The sequence below is a fragment of the Dermochelys coriacea genome, chromosome 20 (assembly GCF_009764565.3).
Source record: "Dermochelys coriacea isolate rDerCor1 chromosome 20, rDerCor1.pri.v4, whole genome shotgun sequence".
In the NCBI taxonomy this organism is placed as follows: domain Eukaryota; kingdom Metazoa; phylum Chordata; order Testudines; family Dermochelyidae; genus Dermochelys; species Dermochelys coriacea.
In genome coordinates, this window is record NC_050087.2 from 5,511,718 (window position 1) to 5,533,067 (window position 21,350).

General features: G+C 57.3%; 1 protein-coding gene across 3 annotated transcripts in view; it reads right to left on the bottom strand.

The window, feature by feature from the left end:
• Positions 1-971: 971 nt before the first annotated feature.
• The window catches only part of RARG (retinoic acid receptor gamma), a 63,508-nt gene continuing 43,129 nt past the window's right edge, over positions 972-21,350 (bottom strand). For all 3 annotated transcript variants that reach the window (XM_038379115.2, XM_038379114.2, XM_038379116.2), the window contains 7 exons: positions 11,367-11,515; positions 9,888-10,029; positions 5,587-5,747; positions 4,626-4,802; positions 4,238-4,442; positions 3,854-4,012; positions 972-3,637 (listed from right to left, as the gene is read on the bottom strand). In XM_038379115.2, the coding sequence (XP_038235043.1) occupies positions 3,456-3,637; positions 3,854-4,012; positions 4,238-4,442; positions 4,626-4,802; positions 5,587-5,747; positions 9,888-10,029; positions 11,367-11,515 (1,175 nt within the window). In that variant the 3' untranslated portion in view covers positions 972-3,455. The remainder of the gene's footprint in view (positions 3,638-3,853; positions 4,013-4,237; positions 4,443-4,625; positions 4,803-5,586; positions 5,748-9,887; positions 10,030-11,366; positions 11,516-21,350) is intronic.

Sequence of the window (21,350 nt, forward strand, 5' to 3'; positions counted from 1 at the left end):
CCAGGCTGGGTGTTGCATGGCGGGCTGGGCAGAGCTGCTGGGGCTGTTCCCACGGCTGATGCAGCAGCCCCCACCCCCTGGCCCTGCACCCTGGGGCCAAAGCAGAGCTGGGGCTGTTTGCCGCACGGCCTGGTGTGTGGACGGGCCCAGTCCCTGCCAGGGAGCTCTCCAGTGCGGGGCGATGGGGCGTGGCTGGGAGAGCCCACAGCGGACGGGTGGAGCGAGGACTATTCCCGGGGTGTGTGTGTGTGTGGGGGGGGGTCATTACTGCAGAACCATCCACATTCAGGAAGGCAGGGCACTGGCAGGACACCTGGATTCTATTCCTGCCTCTGCCACGTCACTGTCCTGCTGTGCCTCAGTTTCCCCTCACTCCCTTTGTCTAGTTAGATCCTGGGCTCCACCGGGCAGGGAACGTCTCTTGCTCTGGGCAGTGCCTGCTACACCGGGGCCCTGACCTGGGCTGGCGTCTCTGTGTCTTACCACCATGCTAATGGCCAGGCTCAGCCAGCTGCAGGCAGCGCTAGGACCCAGGAGGGAGCGCTCCTTTCTTGTGTCAACGTCCTGAACCCAGGCAGGGCTGGGGGTGCCCCTCCCCCCGTCGTAGATGTGACCTCCAAGTCCAGCCTAGCTGTGTTCCTGGGAGGCCCAACCCTGGAGCCTTCTCCCCACCTGCAGCGTCCACAGGGGTGTTTTATGAAGCAGGATTTGTGCAGTGTCACCCCAGAGGCAGCTGCATCTCAGCACTGAGCAAGCGAACCCTGTATAAACAGCCCCCATGCTCCACCCCAGAGGCAGCTGCATCATCTCCACCCGGGAGTTCTTTGGAGCAGAGACAGCCTGGTGCCTCCTGACGCCCCAGGCGCTAGGCCAGCACTGCCCATCCCGTCAGGCCGCGGATGGGTGGGTGCTGACGGGCTGGGACTGCCAGGTGGGGGCACCCTACACATCAAAGCAGGAGCCGGCGGGGCTGAGTTTCCATCACTTTATTTTGCAAAAATAGAAAAGTCCCCTCTGCGAGAGCTGGGCACCAAGGGGGTGGGCAATGGGAAAGGGGCTTTTCTTTTAAAATACCATGTAAAGTTTGGCTGTAAACATGACCGAGGGGTGGGGGGGGTGCAAAGTCCCCCTCCCAGATCCCCCCGTAACTGGGTCCTTGGCTTTGGTTTAAGGTCTGGGGTTTCTTTTTGGCAGCTCAACAGGATCAGGGAGCAGCAGAGATTTTGGGGGGGGGCTGTGTCTCATGCCAGGGTGGGACCCCTGGGGCACCCCCTGCCCCACTCTCTGTTGGGGTGGGGGCAATTGGGTCCATTTCCCAGGGCAAAGATAGGCCAATAAATAACAAAGGGAAAGTGCTGCCAGGCTGGGGAGCTGTAGAGGCTGCAGGGGGCAGCACGTGGCTACAGCTCACCCTGCCCTTGCAGGCCCCCTCACCCCCGGCCAGGGTCATAAGCATGGGACACCTGGCAAAGGTGGCAAAGTCTGGGCACCTCCCCTTGCCCCCCCATGCTACGAGGCCAACCCTCCCCCCGCCCCCCGCCGCAGAACCTGCTTGTGAGGGTGGTAGTGCCCCCTGCTGCAGGAGTTTGGAACTGCAGCCCCAGCACCAACCGGGGCCTTAGGAGAGGGAGATTCCCCCGCCCCATCTTGTAGTGTAACAGATCAGGGACCCTGCCGGACTCCTTCCCCTAAATCTGGGGGTTGCTGAGGGAAGGGGGAGCCTACAGGGGCTGTGTGCATTGCGTGGGAGGGCGGATTCAACCGCTACCGCTCCCCCCCCGCCCCCGCCCAGCTGTGGGACGACTTTGAAGGGGTGTGTGTGGGTGACAATATTTTCTCCCAGGCAAGGATTGGAGTGGAGGTTTTGTGGGACAACACTGGCCCTAGGGAACATCTGGGGGGGAATCATAGGGGGAGTCCAGGGAGGAGGTGCTATCTACTTTGGTCCATAGGGGGTGCTGTAGAGCAGTTGGGGCCCAAAGCGGCTGGGGATGATGTGCAAAGGGCCCGCCCCAGTGCTGCCCCCTGGGGGCAGCACCCATTTCCTACAGGTACGGGGGGGGGGTGTTTCCCATGGTTACATCATAGAGCAGCCTTGTTGTGGGAGCGGGGGCTGAGTCCCCGGGAAGGTGGCAGCTCCCTGTCCCCATATGACCCCATCAGCTCCTGCCCTCTAATCCCTGCCCCCATGGCCCCCCTCATCTTTGGTCTCTAGTGTTGTGTGTTCCCAAAATCATCAGCACCAAGGGGTGAGGCTGAGGAGGGGCATTGGGGGGAGATGTGTTAGTCGTGGGGGGCAGGAGGCTATGGGAAGCAGCGTCGGGGGTTATGGATAGGGAATCAGGAGTGGGGGTCATGGGGGCAGGATTGGAACTGAAAGTTATGGGTGGGGGGAGAGTCAAGAGCAAAAGATGCCCCACTACACCAAACCTGAACAGGATCAAAAGCAAAACCAGATACAGCCCTGCAGACCCAGACCCAGACCCAGACCCAGACCCCTGTCTCTGGGCCCCCCCATCCCAGCAGAGGCCCCAGGAGACGGGACAGTGACCCCTTGTCCCTCACCGCCAAGGAATGATCCCAAACCATTAGCACGTTATACAACAAAAACATAAAATAAAATAAACCTCCCAAACTTGGACCTCGCCGCCCCCCTCTGAGATCCGCGTCCCCCAAAACCTGCAGGACACTGGGTGATGGGCAGCATCCATTCTGGGGCAAAGTCCCCCCTCCCCGGCCCCCCGTTCAGCCTCCTTTTCCAAGACGCTCAGGTGTTCTGGGCTTTCCACGGGCTGGGGGGGGGGGCTGCTCTGACCCCCACCTGTTCCCCAGCAATCCACAGCTTCAGAGATCTGCATCAGTAGTCCAGGATGCCTGGGTTCCAGCGGGGAACATCAGTTTAGGAGGCAGGGTCTTGATTGATCTTAAGTCGGGAATCTGGAGGCAGCATCGTTGGGGATGCGGAGGGAGGGAAGGGATAACACCCCGACATCCCAGCCCAGGCTCACTTCCAAGTCTCTCTCTCTTGGGCTCCAGGGCGGCCCCCGCTGGACGGGCAATTGCAGTGCTGGGACAGAGTGGGGGGGTTCCACTGAACCCCTCTAGGTCCATTTCCAGGGATCTGCCCCCCACCCCAGGCAGGCAGCTCCCTGGCCCGGCCTTGCCCCCACTAGATTTTTGGCTTGGAGTCAGACTTTGGCAAACAAAAAAGCTTGGGGGGGGTGGAGAAAGAGAGGCTCCAGACTGCCTCTCCCAAGAGAAGGTTAAGGCAAGAGTTACACCTCTGAGGCAGCACACAGACAATCTCCATTAGCTGCCCCCCAGCCCATGCCTGCCCCCCCCAGCAATGGGGGGCAGATTGAAGGCAGCTGTGGCTTGTTTGAACCAGCTGGGTGTTGGACAGGGGGTGGGGTGTCTGAGGATGGGGCTTCTCCCAGTCCCCACTCCCCAGGGTGCTAGGGGGTCTCCTCGGGGCTCTTGCTCTCGGCAGGGCTCTCCTCAGAGCTGGGGGGCTCTGCCGACGGGGGCGGTTGCGACGAGTCATCCTCGAACATTTCGGGGTTTTCCAGCATCTCCCGGATGAGGGGGGGCATGGGGCCAGGGATCTCCATCTTCAGGGTGATGGCTCGCTCCGCACCTGCGATGGGGATGGGGAGAAGAAAGGAGGCTGTGAGCTTCCCTGCAGCAGTGCCCTGTCAGTAGCAGGTGGGAGATGGGTGCTGGGAACTTCCCCCCAGCAGTGCCCTGTCAGTAACCCAAGGACACTGGTGCCGTAAGCCTCCACCCCAGCAGCGTCAGGAAACACTAGCGCTGCAAGCTTCCTCCCCAGCGGTGCCCAGCGGACAGCCCGCACCTTTGGTGCTGATGCCTCGCAGATCAGTGATTTTCATCAGCATGCGGGGGAACATGTATGGCTTGCTGGGTCTGCGACGGCGGGCGTAGATTTTCAACGCTTCCAGCAAGGGCTCCTGTAGCTTGTCTACCTTCTCTGGCTCCTCCAAGTCCATCCGATCTGTGGGGCACACACACGTTGGTTGTCACAGCTCCATACCCAGCCCCCTCCAACCCCCATGGCCAGCGCTCCCACAGCGCCCTCTGCTGGGAGAGGCCTGGCTGTTGTAGCCGGGAGCTCCTCCTATGGCCAGTGCTCCTGCCCCACCCCTTACAGCGCCCCCTGCTGGAGAGGCCAGGGTTGCAGCCCCTGTGATGGCATCCGTGTGCCCAGCCCCCCCGGTACCTCCGCAGATGAGGCAGATGGCACTGAGCAGTCCCGTCTCGGTGTCATCCATCTCCAGGGGTAGCAGCTGCCCAGCAAAGGCGAACACCAGGTCAGTGAGGGGCCCAAAGCCGGCGTTGTGCATCTGGGTGCGGTTCAGGGTCAGCCCGTCCGAGAAGGTCATGGTGTCCTGCTCTGGCGTGTAGCGCGTACAGATCCGCAGCATCTGCCAGGGATGGGATATGGGGTGAGCGCCGGGACCTGCTGGGCCAGCTCCTCCTCACACAGTGGGCAAAGCCTATTGAGCCCTGGGCTGGGCAGGGGCCCAGGGTCTCATCAAGCCACAGCCCAAGGAAGAAGAGACTCTAGGCAGCTGAGTTCCCCACTAAAGCCCCAGGCTGCTCCTCACCAGGATGTCCAGGCAAGCCGCCTTGAGCAGGGTGATCTGGTCGGCGATGCTGAGGGTGGTGAAACCCGGCAGGCGCTTGGCAAACTCCACGATCTTGATGATGCACTTGGTGGCCAGTTCACTGAACTTGTCCCATAGCCCCAGGTCCAGCTGCACCCGGTGATCGGCGCTGGAGTTCTGGGGGAGGGAACGGGGAAGGGGGGTTAGTGCTGCACCACGGGGCCTAGGGGAGGATCGTCCCCTACCCTCTGCAACTAAGAGCCAGAGAGGGTGACCTGCGGCTGCTGGGAGATTACCCAGCCGGGGCCGGGCACGGAACCTGGCACCCCAACCTCATCTCCCTGACAGAGCCGGGCACGGAACCTGGCCACCCCAACCTTCTCCTCGCAGGGCTAGGCATGGAACCGGGCACCCCAACCCCTTCTCCCAGCCAGGGCCAGGAATGGAGGCGGGGTGGCCCAACCACCTCTCCCAGCCAGAGCCGGGCAAGGAACTAGGCACCCTGACCCCGTCCTCACTGAGCTAGGCACTGAACTGGGCACCCTGACCCCCTCTTCCAGCCAGGGCCGGAACCGGGCAGCCTGACCCCCTCTCCTCACTGGGCCGGGCATGGCACCTGGGTGCCCCGCCCCCGTCTCCACACCAGAGCCAGGCACAGAACCTGGGCCTGTAAGGGGCACCAGTGCCTCCTGGTGGCCAGTGTGCAGAATCCCAGCTCTGCACTCCCTGGGGATTGTGCACTCAGGGGCGCGGAGCAGCCTGGCTGAGAACAGCTCCCCCTTGTGACAGCAGTGGCAGCCCGGAGTGGTAGAAGGCGGCTCTGTTATTCCCACAGGCTGATCCCTGGGGCTTGGGGTGCAGGGACCTCGAGGCATGTTCCAGTGACAGAAGCAGAGAAGGCAGAAGAGGGTTCCCAGGTGGGCTGGGGGGAGACGGGCAGTGCCATGTGCAGAGGGCTCACCGTGGTGTATTTGCCCAGCTGGCACAGCGAGGGGAAGGTCTCCTGGTGGGCCTTGCTGACTTTCTGGATCAATTCCTCCAGCTCGGGAGTCATTTCGTAGCTGTCCACCACCACCTCCTCCTTCACGTCCTTCTTCTTCTTGTTCCTGTCGTTCCGCACAGCTGCCGGAGAGGGGGTGGTGGTGAGGACACAGCCCGAGTGACCAGCCCTGACCCCGGCTCAGAGTCCGTAGCTGGGAGCGTGTGGGAGCCACACGGTCGGGGGAGCATTTGGCCCTGGGGGGGTCTGACCCAGCTCAAACACCCCCCCACAGTTGGGGCACTCCTCTTTAAAACAGAGATCACCAAATCAGTGGTCAGTGGCCAGTATAAACTGGTGTGGTGCCATTGACTTCAGTGGGGCTAGGCTGATCTGTACCAGGTGGGGCTCTGGCCTGACTCCGATGGAGTTACGCCCACCTACACCATATGGGTATCTGGCCCCACTGACTCCAACCCAGTGACGCCCATTTACATCATACAGCGATCTGACCCCACTGACTCCAACCCAGTGACGCCCATTTACATCATACAGCGATCTGACCCCACTGACTCCAACCCAGTGACGCCCATTTACATCATACAGCGATCTGACCTCACTGACTGCAACCCAGCAACGCCCATTTACATCATACAGGGATCTGACCCCACTGACTGCAACCCAGAGACACCCATTTACACCATACAGGGATCTGACCCCACTGACTGCAACCCAGTGACATCAATCTACCCTGGCTGGGGCTGGAAGGGCCACATGACTAGGAAGCTGCCATTGTTGCCAGTCGGATCACACGCTTTGGGTGTTCCCTCTCGGCCTGGCTGTTTCGAAACAGTGTGGGCTAGTGGTGGGAGCAGCAGCTGGGGCCGCAGGAGACCTGAGTTCTATTCCCAGCTCTGCTGGTTGATCATGAGCGACTCACAGCTATCTGTATCCCTCAGTTTCCCCAGGTGCTCTATTTAGACAGTGCACCCCATGAGACGGGGGTATTTCTTGCATTGCTATGGTGAGGGAGCATTTGGTGCATGTCCCAGTTCCTGGGCAGGTGGAAGTGAATCCTGTCTCTGCAGAGGGAATCATTCCCCCTGCCCCGGGGCCAACCCTGGTAACCCAGGTTTATACACTGTGGCGCTCTATCCCCCCTCCCAGCAGTTAATGCGCACAATTGGCAGAGGGATGGCCCAGCAAGCATCTGCCCATAGCAACCTGCCAGCCCCCTGCCCTAGCGATGGGGGCCCCTTGAGGCTCATTCCCATCCATGACCCTGGGAGCAGCCAGCGAGACGATGGGCATGTAGGGGTCAGCAAGGGGAGGGCCAGTAGGAGCCAATCTGGTCTGGGTGTCGCCTCCTCCGAGCCAGGCTGCACTGGGCTGGTGTCCCAATGCCCACCCTGCAGGTTCTACACCCCTTGCCCATCCTGACCCCCGGAAGCGGTTCGGCCAGCCCAGCTGGCCCCTGCCCGCCGCGGTTCCCAGCTGCCCTCCCAGCCTTCGCTTGGGAAACACCGAAGCTTGTGCTCAGCCCAAGGAAAACAGGAAACAGCAGACAGGGAGGCCAGATAAAGCGCGGGGGGGGGGGGGAAGAGTGCGGGGTACTCGGATAAATGGGAGTGGGGTGTGACACAGCATTGCCTGCTCCCAGGCTCTCCCCCTTCGCCCACAGCATATGCCCAGGGAGCCCATCACACCAAAGCCTGCTGGCTCGTGATAGCTGCCCCCCTCAGGCCTGTCTGGCACCCCAATAGCCCCTGCCTTCGCAGTGCCCCAGCTGGCTAGACCCCTGGGCATGTGTCCTGCAGGGGAGGCTGGAACCTGATTGGCCGTCCAGCTTCTAACACTGGCAATGGGCAGCTGGGAGCCCAGTCTGTTGGCTGTCCGGCTTTGACCACGTCAGGGGTTCTCAAACTGGGGGTCAGGACCCCTCAAGGGGTCGCAACGTTATTACACGGGGGGAGGGGGTCACGAGCTGTCAGCCTCCACCTCAAACCCCACGTTGCCTCCAGCATTTATAATGGTGTTAAATACATAAAGTGTTTTTAATGTATAAGGGGGGGTCGCACACGCTGCGTGAAAGGGGTCGCCAATACAAAAGCCTGAGAACCCCTGGACCACGTGCAGGCGCCCAGCACCAATGGATTCTGATTGGCCACTTTGCTTAGCACATGGGTCAGTGCCTGACGTGGCTCACCGGATTGGCTGCCCGGTGTCTCCTGTGAAGGATGGGGCTTCCCGGCTCTCCCTCTGTCCCACTCCGACTGCCCCGGTCCCGCTCCCCGGGGAGCCCTCCTGCTGCACCTGTCCAGGCGGGCCCACTGCAAAGTGCTTTGAGCCCTGACCCGTCCCGGCTTGGCCTCCCGGTGGCAGGGGGAAGGAGGGAAATGAACTAGGCTGCAGCCAGGGAGACGGAGACAGCCCCATGCCTGCGGGGGAGAGGTTGGTTCATCCCCGCCATCCCCAAACCAGGGCACCAGCAGTCCTGAGGCCCAGCGAGCCCAGCAGGGCCCCCTGCCCCCCTGGGTCCCAGCGTTCCCGTTGAGTGTGCATTCTCCTGGCCCGCCCTGTGGCTGCACGTTTCCAGGCTGCACTTCCGGCTCACCCCAGCACGGAGCGCCAGGGGGAATCTGGCAACAGGATACGCGAGCCGGCAGGATATCCACTTATAGCCTCAGCCAGCACAATGCCGGCAGGGAGGGGCTGCCAGCAGAGCTCCCCCCCCCGACACCCCACTGCCTTCGGGATCCAGCCCTATCCCCCCAGATGCACAACAGCCCGGGCTGTCGTGGCGTGGGGGGAGCTGTTCAGCCCCCCCACCCTATCTACTGGCACCTTCAGCCCATCGAAGCCAGGGTGACGCATGGAGGCCAGGGGCGGGGCGGGGGGGGGGGTTGTTTGAAGAATCAGGTGAGATAGCCGAAGCTTAGCAGGCGCGTGGAGTGGGGGGTAGCAGGGAAAGGCAGTTCAGAGAGGCAGCAGGTCCCCCACATCTGGGACCTGAGCCAGTCTTCCCATGCAGTGCTGTTCACATGCCCACCAGCTGCCGGGGCGGGAGGGGGCAGCCCCTTGATCTCTTTTCGGGGGGGGGGGGGGGGGGAGGGTCCTGGAGCCCATTCAGTTCTAGCTGGGCCAGCGCTGGGGGGTGGGAGGGATGCCAAGGATACCCGCCCCTACCCAATCCTGGCCCAGTTCCCACAGACCACCCATTTCCTGTCGCCTTCGAGACATCTCGCCCTCACCCCCGCCCCAAAACCCTCCACCCTTAAAGTGACAGGGGCCTGGAAATCAATGGCCAGGGCTGAGACAGACATTCCTAATTACGGGCTCTTAAAGAGACAGTGATTAATGGGGGCCCCACCCCGGCCGGCTCGTGAGGACATGCCTTAGCAGTCGGGAGTAAAAGCAACAGCCGCCGAGAGGCACTCTGTCTCCAGATGGACCATCCGGCTGACAGCACTCTTAAAGGGGCAGCGGCCCTTTTCCAAGCCTTCCACCAGCTCCCGCGTGATTCAGCAAAGCGGGCGGGGGGATGGGGTGTGGGTGCGAGAGATCACCACCACGTGGGCACAGTTACGGTGGCGCCTGTGAACCATGGCTCCAGCTGCTGGGCCTCAAAGCCCACTTTGCCAAGGGGCCAGAACCAAGGATTTGAACCCCGTGAGATTCGGATCCACTTCTGGCCCATGTCCTGTTCCCACCTGGTTCCGGCTACCTGGCCCGGCCAGCCCAAGAATTACCTCTATTGGAAGCATGTCTTAGCGCGTCTTCGCCATGGGCGCCAGACTTGCATGAGACAGGCCTCAAACCAGAGCCTGGATCCAAACTCCCACCCCCTGCCACAGACCTGAACCGGGCCAAACTCAAACCCTGGATCCAAATGATCCAAAGCCAGGCCTGGATGCCATGCCCTAGCCCCATCACAGTCCGGCCCCAACTGTGTCAGCTGGGCAAAGCTCTTGGGCAAAGCTCTCACCAAACACTATGGGGCTCTGCGCAGCACATGTGGGTCGGGGAACCCCTGCTCCCTCACCTCTGCACCAGTGACTTTCCAGTCTTGGGGCACAGCAGTGCCGTGGGGCAGGGCCCTGGGCAACACAAGAGCATGCAGGGGTAGAGGGCTCGGGGGGAACAGGTGCACGTGGGCCTGTCTCTCTGCATGGGGCCATGCCCCAGTTGGATCCAACCTTCCATCTGATCCCGCTGCAGGTGGATTCTTCCCCCACCCTCCATTGCCGTTGCCCCCACCCTCCCGCTGCTCCCTGGCTCCTCACCTTCTTTGGACATGCCAACCTCAAAGCACTTCTGGAGCCGACAATACTGGCAGCGGTTGCGGGTCACCTTGTTGATCTGGCAGTTCTTGTCGCGGTGGCAGGTGTACACCATGTTTTTCTGGATGCTTCGGCGAAAGAATCCCTGAGGGTGGTGGGGGGGAGACAGGGACATGCAGGTAATGGGGGGCGGGGTTCAGAGGTAGGATTGTGGCGGGGGGAGGGAGAAGAGGCAGGGAAGGGGTTACCCCATGCACCCTACAGCTCCGAGCAGGTGCCTTGGCAAAGCTGCACCCCCAAACACAAACAGAATCCCCTGCCTGCTTGCTGGACCACCAGTTGCTGCAGCAGTAAGAGCAATGGCCCATCCAGCCCGGTGCTCCGGCTCTGACACTCTCAACCCCCTTCTCACAGGCAATCATGGACTGATCCCTCCTGACCCCTGGCATTTAGGAGCTGGCTTGTGCTGTCAGCAGGAGAATGTATAGGCCTTCTGGCTGGGATCTGCAAAGAGAGTGGGGTGTCCAAATGCAATGCACCCAACTCCCTTGGGCCCCGTTGCACATCCTGGCCTCCAATGCAATTCACTATTCATGTAATTGCCTTGCCTTTCTCTAAATCCTATAGAATCGTAGAGATGTAGGGTCAGAAGGGACCTCGAGAGGTCACCCAGTCCCTCTCCCTGCACTGAGGGAGCACATATATCTAGGCCATCCCTGACAGATCCTATTGCATAAGAACATCCAGTGGTGGTGACTTCCACAGGGTCATCATTTTGAAAATGCTCTTCCTTGGGATCAGTTTTAAATGGGCCAAGTGTCCCCCTTGGCCTTCACGCCCCACAAATTGTCTCTATCCTGGTCATTCTTTTTAGGGCTTGTCTACATGGGGAAATTGACTGAAATAATGATGACACCTAGCTTGTTTCATCAGCAAATCTCAAAGTACTCTAAAAAGGGGGTACCTATCACTAGCCCCATTTTACAGTGTGGAAACTGAGACACAAAGAGAGGCAGTGACTGGTCACCCAACAGAGCCAGGCCTAGAATCCAGGGGTCCCAAGCCCTAGCCCAGCACTCAGGCCCTCAGATTGTGCTGCTATTCCAGAACAGTGGCCCCCTGGACACTCTATTTTGGACTAAAAGCCACTTTTCCTGCAAAATAATGACTGCACTTCCAAAACTTTGTTCCTCTCTGTTTGCACTGTGAGCCCTTTGGGGCAGGGACTGTCCCTGGCACAATGGAGCCCTGATCTCAACTGGGGTCTGTGCAGCGCCCAGCACAATGGGGCCCTGATCTCAGCTGGGTTCTCTGCAGTGCCTGGCACAACTGGGCCCTGATCTCAGCTGGGGTCTGTGCAGCGCCTGGCACAACGGGGCACTGATCTCAGCTGGGAGGGGTGCCCCACGGAGAGCCAGGCTCCTGAGGGGCAAATCAAGAAGCTGACTGAGCCTCAAGCTGTGCGGCGTGGGTCCCCATTACCTTGCAGCCTTCGCAGGAGCTGACGCCATAGTGGTAGCCAGAGGACTTATCGTTGCAGACAAAGCAGGGCTTGTAGACGCGGGGGGGCGGGGGTGGTGAGGGTGAGCTGGGCACCATCTCCTCCGAACTCGTGCTCTGGGTCTCCACGGCTGATGAGAGAGGGAATGGCAGGGGCATCAGGAGCCAGCATCCGGGTAAACTCCAAGGGCCGCAAGACCCAGGCGATCGGGGACGGCCCTGACAGCGTGGGGGGAAGGGGGGCTGGTGAACCCCACCCCAACTTCTGACAGGAGCCTTCTCTGAGTCCTGGTGTTGGGGGCTTCCCATCCTGGGGGTTTCCTGGGGGGCGGGGGAGTAGGGTCAGGAAGGGCCCCAAGGAACATGCTTCTGTGGGATCCCTCCAGCCTGGGGCAGCCAAGGCCACTTGCTAGGTATTTAGCACTGGCAAAAATAACCAGAGGGGAATGGGGGTGGGAGGGGGAATCAAATCCCTCCAAAACCTGTCCCAATGCCAGAGCCAGCCCCCCAATTCTCTGTCCTGCTCCGCCAGGCCAGAGCCAGCCCCCACATCTGCTGCTCTCCTCCCAGGCCAGAGGCATCCCCCCATCCCCCTGCTCTCGCCCTTGCCAGAACCAGCCCCCACAATCTCTCTGCTCCTGCAGGCCAGACGAGGCCCCCATCCCCTTGCCTTCCACCCCAGGCCAGAGACAGACCCCCATTCCCCTGCCCCCCCCGAGCCAGCCAGGCGCCCCCAGGCCGGGCTGCAAACTGTTTTCAATTCTATCTTTCAGCGCAGAGCGAATTTCCTGTAGCCGGGCTCTAAATGCCACATTCCAGTCCAAACAGGTTGGAATTGTTACCAGAGCCGTGTAACCTAATCCCCCTTCCCCCAGGCCCACGGCATGAGGCGGGGCGCAGGGGGATGGAGGGGGCACACCCATACCCCACGGGGACTGCGGGCTTATTCCTCCACAGAGGGCCGGGCATTGTGTGTCCCGCCTCTTGCCTTTCGGCTGTTTTATCCCCACCCTACCCCTGGGAAGAGCAGCTGAGTCCCAGAAACCCCAGAAAGCCCAGGTGGACCCCCGCGATGGAACGGGGAGGGGGGAGCTGGGGGCTGCCTAGGTTTGGACAGTCTCCAAAGCATCAGCTTCCCCTGTTTGCAAAGCCAGGGGGCGGGGGGCCAGCATCCCATGTTCATTTTTCTTAAAAAAAGGAAAACAATAGCAACCCTACAACGTTGGGCCTCTGAGCAGCCCTACAATAACAAACCAGCGTGTGGAGTCCTATGGCCCTGAGCAGCTCTAAAATAAATCAATGTGTATGGACTTGTGCAAAGAAGCAACCCTACAACAACACACTAGTACACCCAGCTCCAGCACTCACAAGAGACCCAACAATAACAAACCAGCATGGCAGAGTTTGCAACTTCCAAGCAATCTTTCTTCCCTCTGAGTTTTGGGGGGTGAGGGGGTTCTATACAATTAAGTTTAAGTTGCCTGGCCTTCAAGTTATATCAATAACCTTCCAAACACGACCACAAGCCACTGTCGGAGTCTGCAGCCAGCCAGCCAAAAGCAATAACTCAAACTGCTCCCTTTTGATGTGATGTTAACTCTGGAACTTAATGATGAAACAGACCAAGAAACATCACAGGTGCAAAGTTTCCAGGCAACTCCCAGAGTTCAGCAGCATCCCACAGGATACAGGAAAACCAGGAACTTTCTAGGGGAGATATTTTAAACTGATAGCATATTTCATTCACTGCTTTGTTCCTCTTGTGCAAATTGTGGCCTGATTTCACTAGCCCCTATATAGGTTTCAGAGTAGCAGCCGTGTTAGTCTGTATTCACAAAAAGAAAAGGAGGACTTGTGGCACCTCAGAGACTAACATTTATTTGAGCATAAGCTTTAGTGAGCTATAGCTCACTTCATCAGATGCAGTGAGCTGTAGCTCACGAAAGCTTATGCTCAAATAAATTTGTTAGCCCTTATATAGTATGAGAGAGGAGCAGAGCTGTCAATGTGTGCAATGCTGCCCTCTACTGGACACAATCAGAACTGCCCAGCTGTATGCCATAGGCCCTGTACTGTTAGCGGCTCAGGGGCACACTCCAGTAGCTCAAGCAGTAGAAGCCAGGGTAATACTAGAACAGGATTAGGTTCTTTCCCTGCTGCTGTACCCTCTCCCTGAGGTATTTAGTGGTAAATCAGGCTACACAGTGAGCCCTCTAGAGAGAAGGGTTTTCCACTGGGCACTGTTCAGCCCACCCAGGAAAAGGGTGGGAATCGGGGAAGCAGCCACAAGCAACAGGACTGAGCCCAGAACACGTAGGTTCTGCTGCTGACCTGGTGTCCACGCATCTTTCCAGTCTCATCCTGAAACGCACAGAATACACACCCCAGACATTTGCTTCTGGCTGAAAGATAGGACCTTCACCCACACCCCCTTCCCCAGGCTCCCTCCTTGGTACCCTGCCCCGTCAATGGGCACTACCCTACTTCCACTCTGCACCCTCTCCAGCCGCCTTCCTTGGCTATAGCCCCCTGCTCAGATCCTTTCCCCCTCCCTGGATACTAGCTCCCCCTCTATCACCTGCCTAATTCCCCCTGCTCCCAGGATGCTGGCTCTGGCTCTTCCCCAGCTCCCCACCCAACACCCCAGACACGGCCCTTGCCCAGCGCTGGGAGCATACAGCCGGGCTAAAGACGGTGTAGGCGGCACATACACTCCTGGGATCCTCTTTTCTATCGCCACCACCCACAGCAGAGTGCATGCACAAGGGGCACGCCCTCACTTGCCTCACTTCTCCCAGCCCCATTTAGTGCTGGCAGGAAGGCAGAGCTGCCCCCAAGCTGGGGCCTGCTCTGTGCTGGTCCCATGCAGGGCACAGATTGCATGGGCAGGGAAGCAGCATCCTCTGCTAGCCCTTGCTGCCCAACAACCTTTGTAAGCTCAGGCAGAAATCCTCAGCGGCCAGGAATCGGAGATGGCAAAGTGACACTCCAGCAACACCACTACCACCGGCGACCCTGTGCAGTGCACGCAGCACCTTGCACACCAGGGCCCCGATCGCAGGTGGGGCCTCTCGGCATGACTGTAGCAGCGGTTATAATACTGGGGTGTGGATCTCAGGGCCTCGCTGATCAGCTTCCCAATGCGGGAGAAAGCCGTAACACAGAGGACTGGGTAGTTTACTTAGTGCATCTTGCATACGGTCCCTTTGCCAGTCCTGGAACAGAGGTGGTCACAAACTGCACACAGGAAACCCCCTCTGTAATAAATCTCACCCCCAACCCCAAAGCCCAGTTCCCAGGGAGCAAGACTGCCTCAAGAATAATTAACCCTGGTTAGAGAGATTAGGGCAGGGAGCAAACCAGGCCACAGCCAAAGTTTACTAAGGAGTGGGCCTAGATGGAGGGTTTCCATGGGCTCCTGGATGTCATGGTGGTGACCCCAGCCTCTCCAAATTCCACTCACTTTCCTGTCCCCCATGCATGTGCGCAGTTCACAGGGAATGACATGGAGGCAGAAACATCAACCCCTCCCACACACACACACACACACACACACAATATTTCCACTGTGGGGAGCACTAGTCCCCAACACCACCCCAGTTCTGCTGTCCCTGGGCACCGCTGAGCCTGGCATAGCGCAGAGAACAGACCCAGCTGCAGGGTGTGGGGTTCTGCCTCTGCCATTTGTGGCCAAGGGGAAGCCCCCTTGCACCCTGGGCGCAAACTGTCTCTTGCTGCTTGCAACAGCTCTCTGGTGGGTGCATGTCCATCCTCCAACAAACTAAACAATAGCGCGTCTCTTCCAAGGCAGAGCACTGCCTGCAGGCTAAGAACTAGCATGACTATGAAACAGCACCACCTAGTGACTCCCACCGTAACATAAATAAGGAACAGGCCTCAGTTTCACAGGCCATCCAAGCTGCCGCCACTCGCTTCTCCACCAGGCTTCCTTTCTGCCCCAACTTCTGCCAAACAGAATTAGGCCAGCCAAAACCTCAGCTCTGAGCCCCCAAAGATCCATGGGAGTTCAGATCTAGGGGAAAGCTGGCAGCTGGCCCCATGGATTAGTTACATGCAAGCACTCGGGGTCCCACACTTCATGCCCCTCTCCCGCACCCGTTGCACCCCAGATCTCACCCGGGAGAGCATCTAGCCTTTTGCCCTGGCTGATGCATGGGGGAGCTCCTGACTCCATGCATCCCTGTCCCTTCCCCCACAAAGGAGACAACCTCATCTCCATGACAGACAGGCCAAGTGGACGATTAGAGGCTCATGAATTTTAACCCTCTGCATTTTTTCCCTTCTTTACAATAAGACAATAGGGGATTTGAGACCTCTCCCTGTGCCTCCTCTCCCGCCTGGGAGATCAGCAGAGAGACAAAGGAGGGGAGGGTAAGGTGATTATATCTCAATTGCAGCCTTTTATTTACCTGAAAGTAACCCATAAACACACAGGGAGGCGCCTTTGAAAGGCATGGGAATGCGTGTGTATCTCTACATCAGTGGAGTTGATTGTGAGTCTGCAAGAGAGTGTGTCTGTGTGGATTGTGTTTGTGTGGGTGCAGAAATGGGAGAGCATGTGTGCGCTTGATTGAGTGCATATGCTCAGCCCCTGGTGAGCATGTTTGGCTTTAATTCTGGGTGCGCAGTCCCAGGTGAGCACGTCTTGATTTGATTCTGGGTGTACACACTCCTGGTGAGTGCTTACATGCATGTATCACCCACTTTATAGGAACATAAAGACCGCTTCAGGACTCCTGCTCCTCGCCTCCTGCTGCCCCCTGCCGGGGTAGGCTGCTAACCCCCTTCAGACCACCCTCTCCCCCACCAGCAGCCAGCCCCCAGAGATCTGTCTCCATGGCACAGGGAAGGCCCCTCCCTTACCAGCATCTGACCCATGGGAGCCAACTGCCTAGACACCCAACCCATGCAATATTCCAGAAGCCTCCCGCAGGCCCCTGGGGCAGGGACAGTGCTCAGCTGACCCCAGGAATTAGAGTGCTGGAGGGCAGATGCCTTGGAGTCCGGGTGGGGTTAGACAGCAGTTCCCAGGCTACATGGGGGGCAAAGGGAGTGGGGAAATCCGGTGTGGACTGGATCTCGCCCCAGGGACGAATCCCGCCCCATCACACTCAGCCCAAGGCCCATGCAGGACTGGGTGAGGCCCCCTCGCCTCCGCCCCCCCCCCCCGGTCTTGCTATGGAGCCTGGGGTCTGAGAGCTCGGACTGCACTGGCCATGTGGCTTCCAGTGGGTCCAAGGCTGAGCTTCAGACAGGAGTCACCAACCCATGCATCAGAGCCCTCCTGCCCCCAGCTGCCATCTCTTGCTAAGTAGGCAAGAGCTGGGCGTGGGGCTGGGCTCCTAGTGATCATTACAGGCCCCAGCCCTTGAAGGGGCATGTGTGTGGACGAGGCCTGGTTCAACGCCACCCTTCGTTGTGTTGCCCTGGCCCCCGTCCCCTGGCTGGGACACCAGCACCAGGAGGCAGGTCTCTGGGAAGCAGGGGGCCCAGTGCTCTGTGACAGGGTCCTGCTGAAAGGTGCTGGGGAAGGGACTCGCCCCCCAGGGACACGGCTGGATTCTGAGGGGGCCCTCTGAGGCAATGAGTCTATTCTGTCCTTGCCCCCAAATCCATTTCCACAAACCATCCCGATCAGCCTCGTCTGCCCATCCCCATGATCCATCAGAGCTGGCAGAGATACCCAGGCCTGGCCGTGGGCAACAGAGAGGGTTGGTCCCCAGGGAGAGGGGGCACCCTTCTGGAAATCCAGCCTAGGAGCTCCATAACCCCTTTCCCTAGTACCGCCCCGCTGCATACCGGTCCCCCCAAAATACCATCCCCCCGACACAGCTCCCCTGGATACTGCTCCTCCTGGATATCACTCCTCAGTACCACCCCCCTGCATACCAGTCCCCCCAAAATACTGTCCCCCGACACAGCTCCCCCCAGATATCACCCCCCAGTACCACCCCCTGCATACCTGTTCCCCCCAAAATACCATCCCCCGACACAGCTGTTCCCCCCAGATACTTCCCCCCAGACATTGCTCTCAAAATAAACCCCTCCCCCAGCAGGCTTGGCAAAACCCGGCTCACCCATTTCATCAACAAGAACTGAGCACAAAATTCCTGGCCTCCTGATTGCATTTTACAGCCTCCTTCCTTCCTGCCTGGAGCAACAGAGTGGTGGGAGAGGGTGTGTGTGAGACAGAAAGAAAGTGTGATGGAGAGAGAAAGAGGGAGATATCTTTCCAATTGGTTGCTCTGGGGAGCCCTCCTAAATCAGGGTGATGCTCAAACCCCACAGCCACGGCCAGGGCTCCCCCAACTGCCCTGTGGCTGCAGGCCCGAAGCCAGGCTCACAAGGCTCCAGCATCATTAGCAGAGATAAACCTGGAGCCCTGCAACAGGTGGGAGCAGAGGGGAGGAAATAAATCCAGCGTCAGGACAGTTCATGCTGTGCCCAGGGCCTCCCACCGCAGAGGAGAGGGGAAGAGCCGGGTGGGTCATAAATCCCCCCTGCACCTCCAGCAGTCTGATGTTCTGTGCTATGCCTTTCATCACGGGACAAACAAACCCACACGTGTTCCCAGCCCTTGCTGGGGGCCACTCTTCCTCCAAGCAGGTGGAATAGGGCTGCCAGCTCATGGGGCTAGAGATGTGGGGGCAGGATCCCCACTGCTTGTGGGACTCCCAGCCCACCAGACTCACAGCACCGAGAAGCAGCAGGTGGCTGCTAGGTTCTAATCCTGGGCTTGGGTGGGGAGTGTGGGCTAGTGGACTCCTGGATTCTAACAAAAGATCTTGGGGGAGAGCATGGCCTAGTATGTGGAGCCCAAGGCTGGGCTCCAGGACTTCTGGGTTCTAATCCTGGATTTGGGTGAGGCGTGTGGCAATGGAGAACACAGCTGGGGCTTGTGAATCTAGGCAAGTGCGTCTTCTAGGTAAAGCAGGGGCCAAGGAATAAGGACTTCCAGACTCTAGTCTCAGCTCTCGGAGGCAATATGGTGGTTACAGAACCCAGGAGTCCTGACTCACTCTATTTCCAGCTGTCACTGATTCTTGGTGTGATCCTAGGCAAACCACTACATCTCCGAAGTATAATATGATTAACGTGAAGTTCTCTGCCTGTGTCTGTTATTAGATAGGGTCAAAACCCAAGGATCCAAAGACACCCCTTCTCCCAAAGGCTGGGAGCAGGGACCATCACCGATTCCACAGGACATTCCTCCCAGAAGACCCATTAAAAACACAAGCAGTCCTTAGATGCAGCTGCCTCTGGGGAGGAACACAGCAGCTGGTTACTCGTGCTGCATGATGGTTTTAGTGAGGGACCGTGCAGGAGAATCTCTTCTCATTGGAGTGATTGCCCAAGCGGGGATCTGGTCACCAAGCCCTTGGATTAAGACCCCTCATTTCAGGGGCAGGACACAGGGGAGATTTTAATGTGCAATGCCCAGACATAGGCTGGGAGACTCGCTCTGACCAGTGTGTATGTTATACCTTGCGATGCTGGAAAAGGAGCATCTCTTCTTGCAGTCGGCACCACGGATCCCACCACGCTGGCTGGCGGGGGCGGGCTGTTTCCTTCAGCTATTTACCAATGGCAACTTTGGTCTATAAAGAAAGCCCCAGCGATCCTGCTGCCACTGACATAAATGGGGAAAAGTCCAGGAGAGGAAGAGAGGTATGTATGTGGAGGGGGGAGAAAGAGACAGTTGGGTGCATAGATAGATAGATGACTTGCAAGCAGCAGTCTGAGCCCATACAGTTGCTGTTATGTTAATTTCAAATCCAAGGCCTTGTCTGCAAGGCAAAACAGCACCAGATTAAAAGATGTGAATTGAAACTGATTTAGGCTTTGTCTACACAAGAGATTTTTTCAGTATGACTGAAGGCTACCCTGGTAAAGCTACCCAGGTCTAGCACCCCCCAACCCCCACCCCCAAGGCACTCCTGGTCTCGGTCCACACTAGGAAGTTGTAGTGGTTGAATCTTACAGGTCTAGTTAAAGCAGTATAACCATACACACACACACACACACACACACATATATATATATATACACACACACACAGGCACAGTTACTGGGTAGGTGCAATTATCCCAGTACAAATGGATCTGTGCCAGTGTAGCTCATTCCCAGATGGGGAGGGAATATATACCAGTATAACTGCATCCACCTGAGGGGTTATATCGGTATCACTATCAGTAAAAAATCAGTCCCCCAACCAACACAGTTATACAGGTACAAACACGGTGTACCAAGCAGACACCCACCCAGCCGACTAGACTGATTTTATATAGCTGGTGTATCTTGGTGACCCTAAACTCCCTGCGCTGTAGTGGCTAGGTCGACAGAAGAATTCTCCCGTCACCCAAGCTGTATCTACACTGGGGACCAGGCTGACTTAACTACGGGCTCCGAGGGGTGAAGTTTTTCACACAGGGCGATGTAGCTGGGTTGATCTATAGTTCAAAGGTAGACCAGGCCTAAGAGTGTCCACATAGGGGGTTAAACTGGGGTAGCCAGAGCCCTTTATCCCAGGATGATGATATCAGTATAACTTCCCATGTGGACAAGCAGTTCGTTCCTTGATGGGAAATAAACAAAAATCGAGTAGCAGTGTCTCTCCTTCTCTAGAAGAAAAGGAGGACTTGTGGCACCTGAGAGACTAACAAATTTATTTGAGCATAAGCTTTCGTGAGCTACAGCTCACTTCATCGGATGTAGCTCATGAAAACTTATGCTCAAATAAATTTGTTAGTCTCTCAGGTGCCACAAGTCCTCCTTTTCTTTTTGCGAATACAGACTAACAGGACTGCTACTCTCAAACCTCTCAAAGTTTTTTTCCACCAAATGCATCCGATGAAGTGAGCTGTAGCTCACGAAAGCTTATGCTCTAATAAATTTGTTAGTCTCTAAGGTGCCACAAGTACTCCTTTTCTTTTTGCGAATACAGACTAACACGGCTGCTACTCTGAAACTCTCAAACCTCTCCTTCTCTAGGGCTCCCAGGCCCAACATAAGGTGCTAGCTCCTGCTTCCCGGAGGGACAACAGAGCTTTGCATTTCTATGGAGACTCTTAGCAACTCTTTATCATCTCCTCAGCCCCCAGAAGCAGTATCCTAGAGACAATCAGCGATTGGAGGGGAGAGGGATCCTGATGTGAATTAAATTAACTGTTACCACTTAAGAAAGAGACCGGGTAGTCCTCATGGATAGTTCTCTGAAAATATCGGCTCAATGTGAAGCAGCAGCCAAAAAAAGCCAACAATGGTAGGAACCATTTGGAAAGGGATAGAGAAAATATCATAATGCCACTATATAAATTCCTGGTGCACTCACATCTTGAATACTGTGTACAATGCTGGTCACCCCATCTCAAAAAAGGTATATTAGAATTGGGGAAAGTACAGAGAAGGCCAACAAAAATGATTAAGGGGATGGAACAGCTTCTATATGAGGAGAGATTTAAAAAAATTGGGTTGTTCAACTTGGAAAAGAGATGACTAAAGGGGGATGTGATAATGGGCTATAAAATCATGACCGGTGTGGAGAAAGTGAATAAGGAAGTGGTATTTACCCCTCCACATAACACAAAAAACAGGGATCAGCCAATAAAATTAATAGGCAGCAGGTTGCAGAAAAACATAAGGAAGAACTTCTTCCCATAATGCACAAAAAGAAAAGGAGTACTTGTGGCACCTTAGAGACTAACAAATTTATTTGAGCATAAGCTTTCGTGAGCTACAGCTCACTTCGTCGGATGCATGTAACTCATGAAAGCTTATGTTCAAATAAATTTGTTAGTCTCTAAGGTGCCACAAGTATTCCTTTTCTTTTTGCGAATACAGACTAACATGGCTGCTACTCTGAAACCTGACATAGTGCACAGTTAACCTGTGGAACTCATTGCCAGGGGATGTTGTGAAGGCCAAAAGTATAACTGGGTTCAAAAA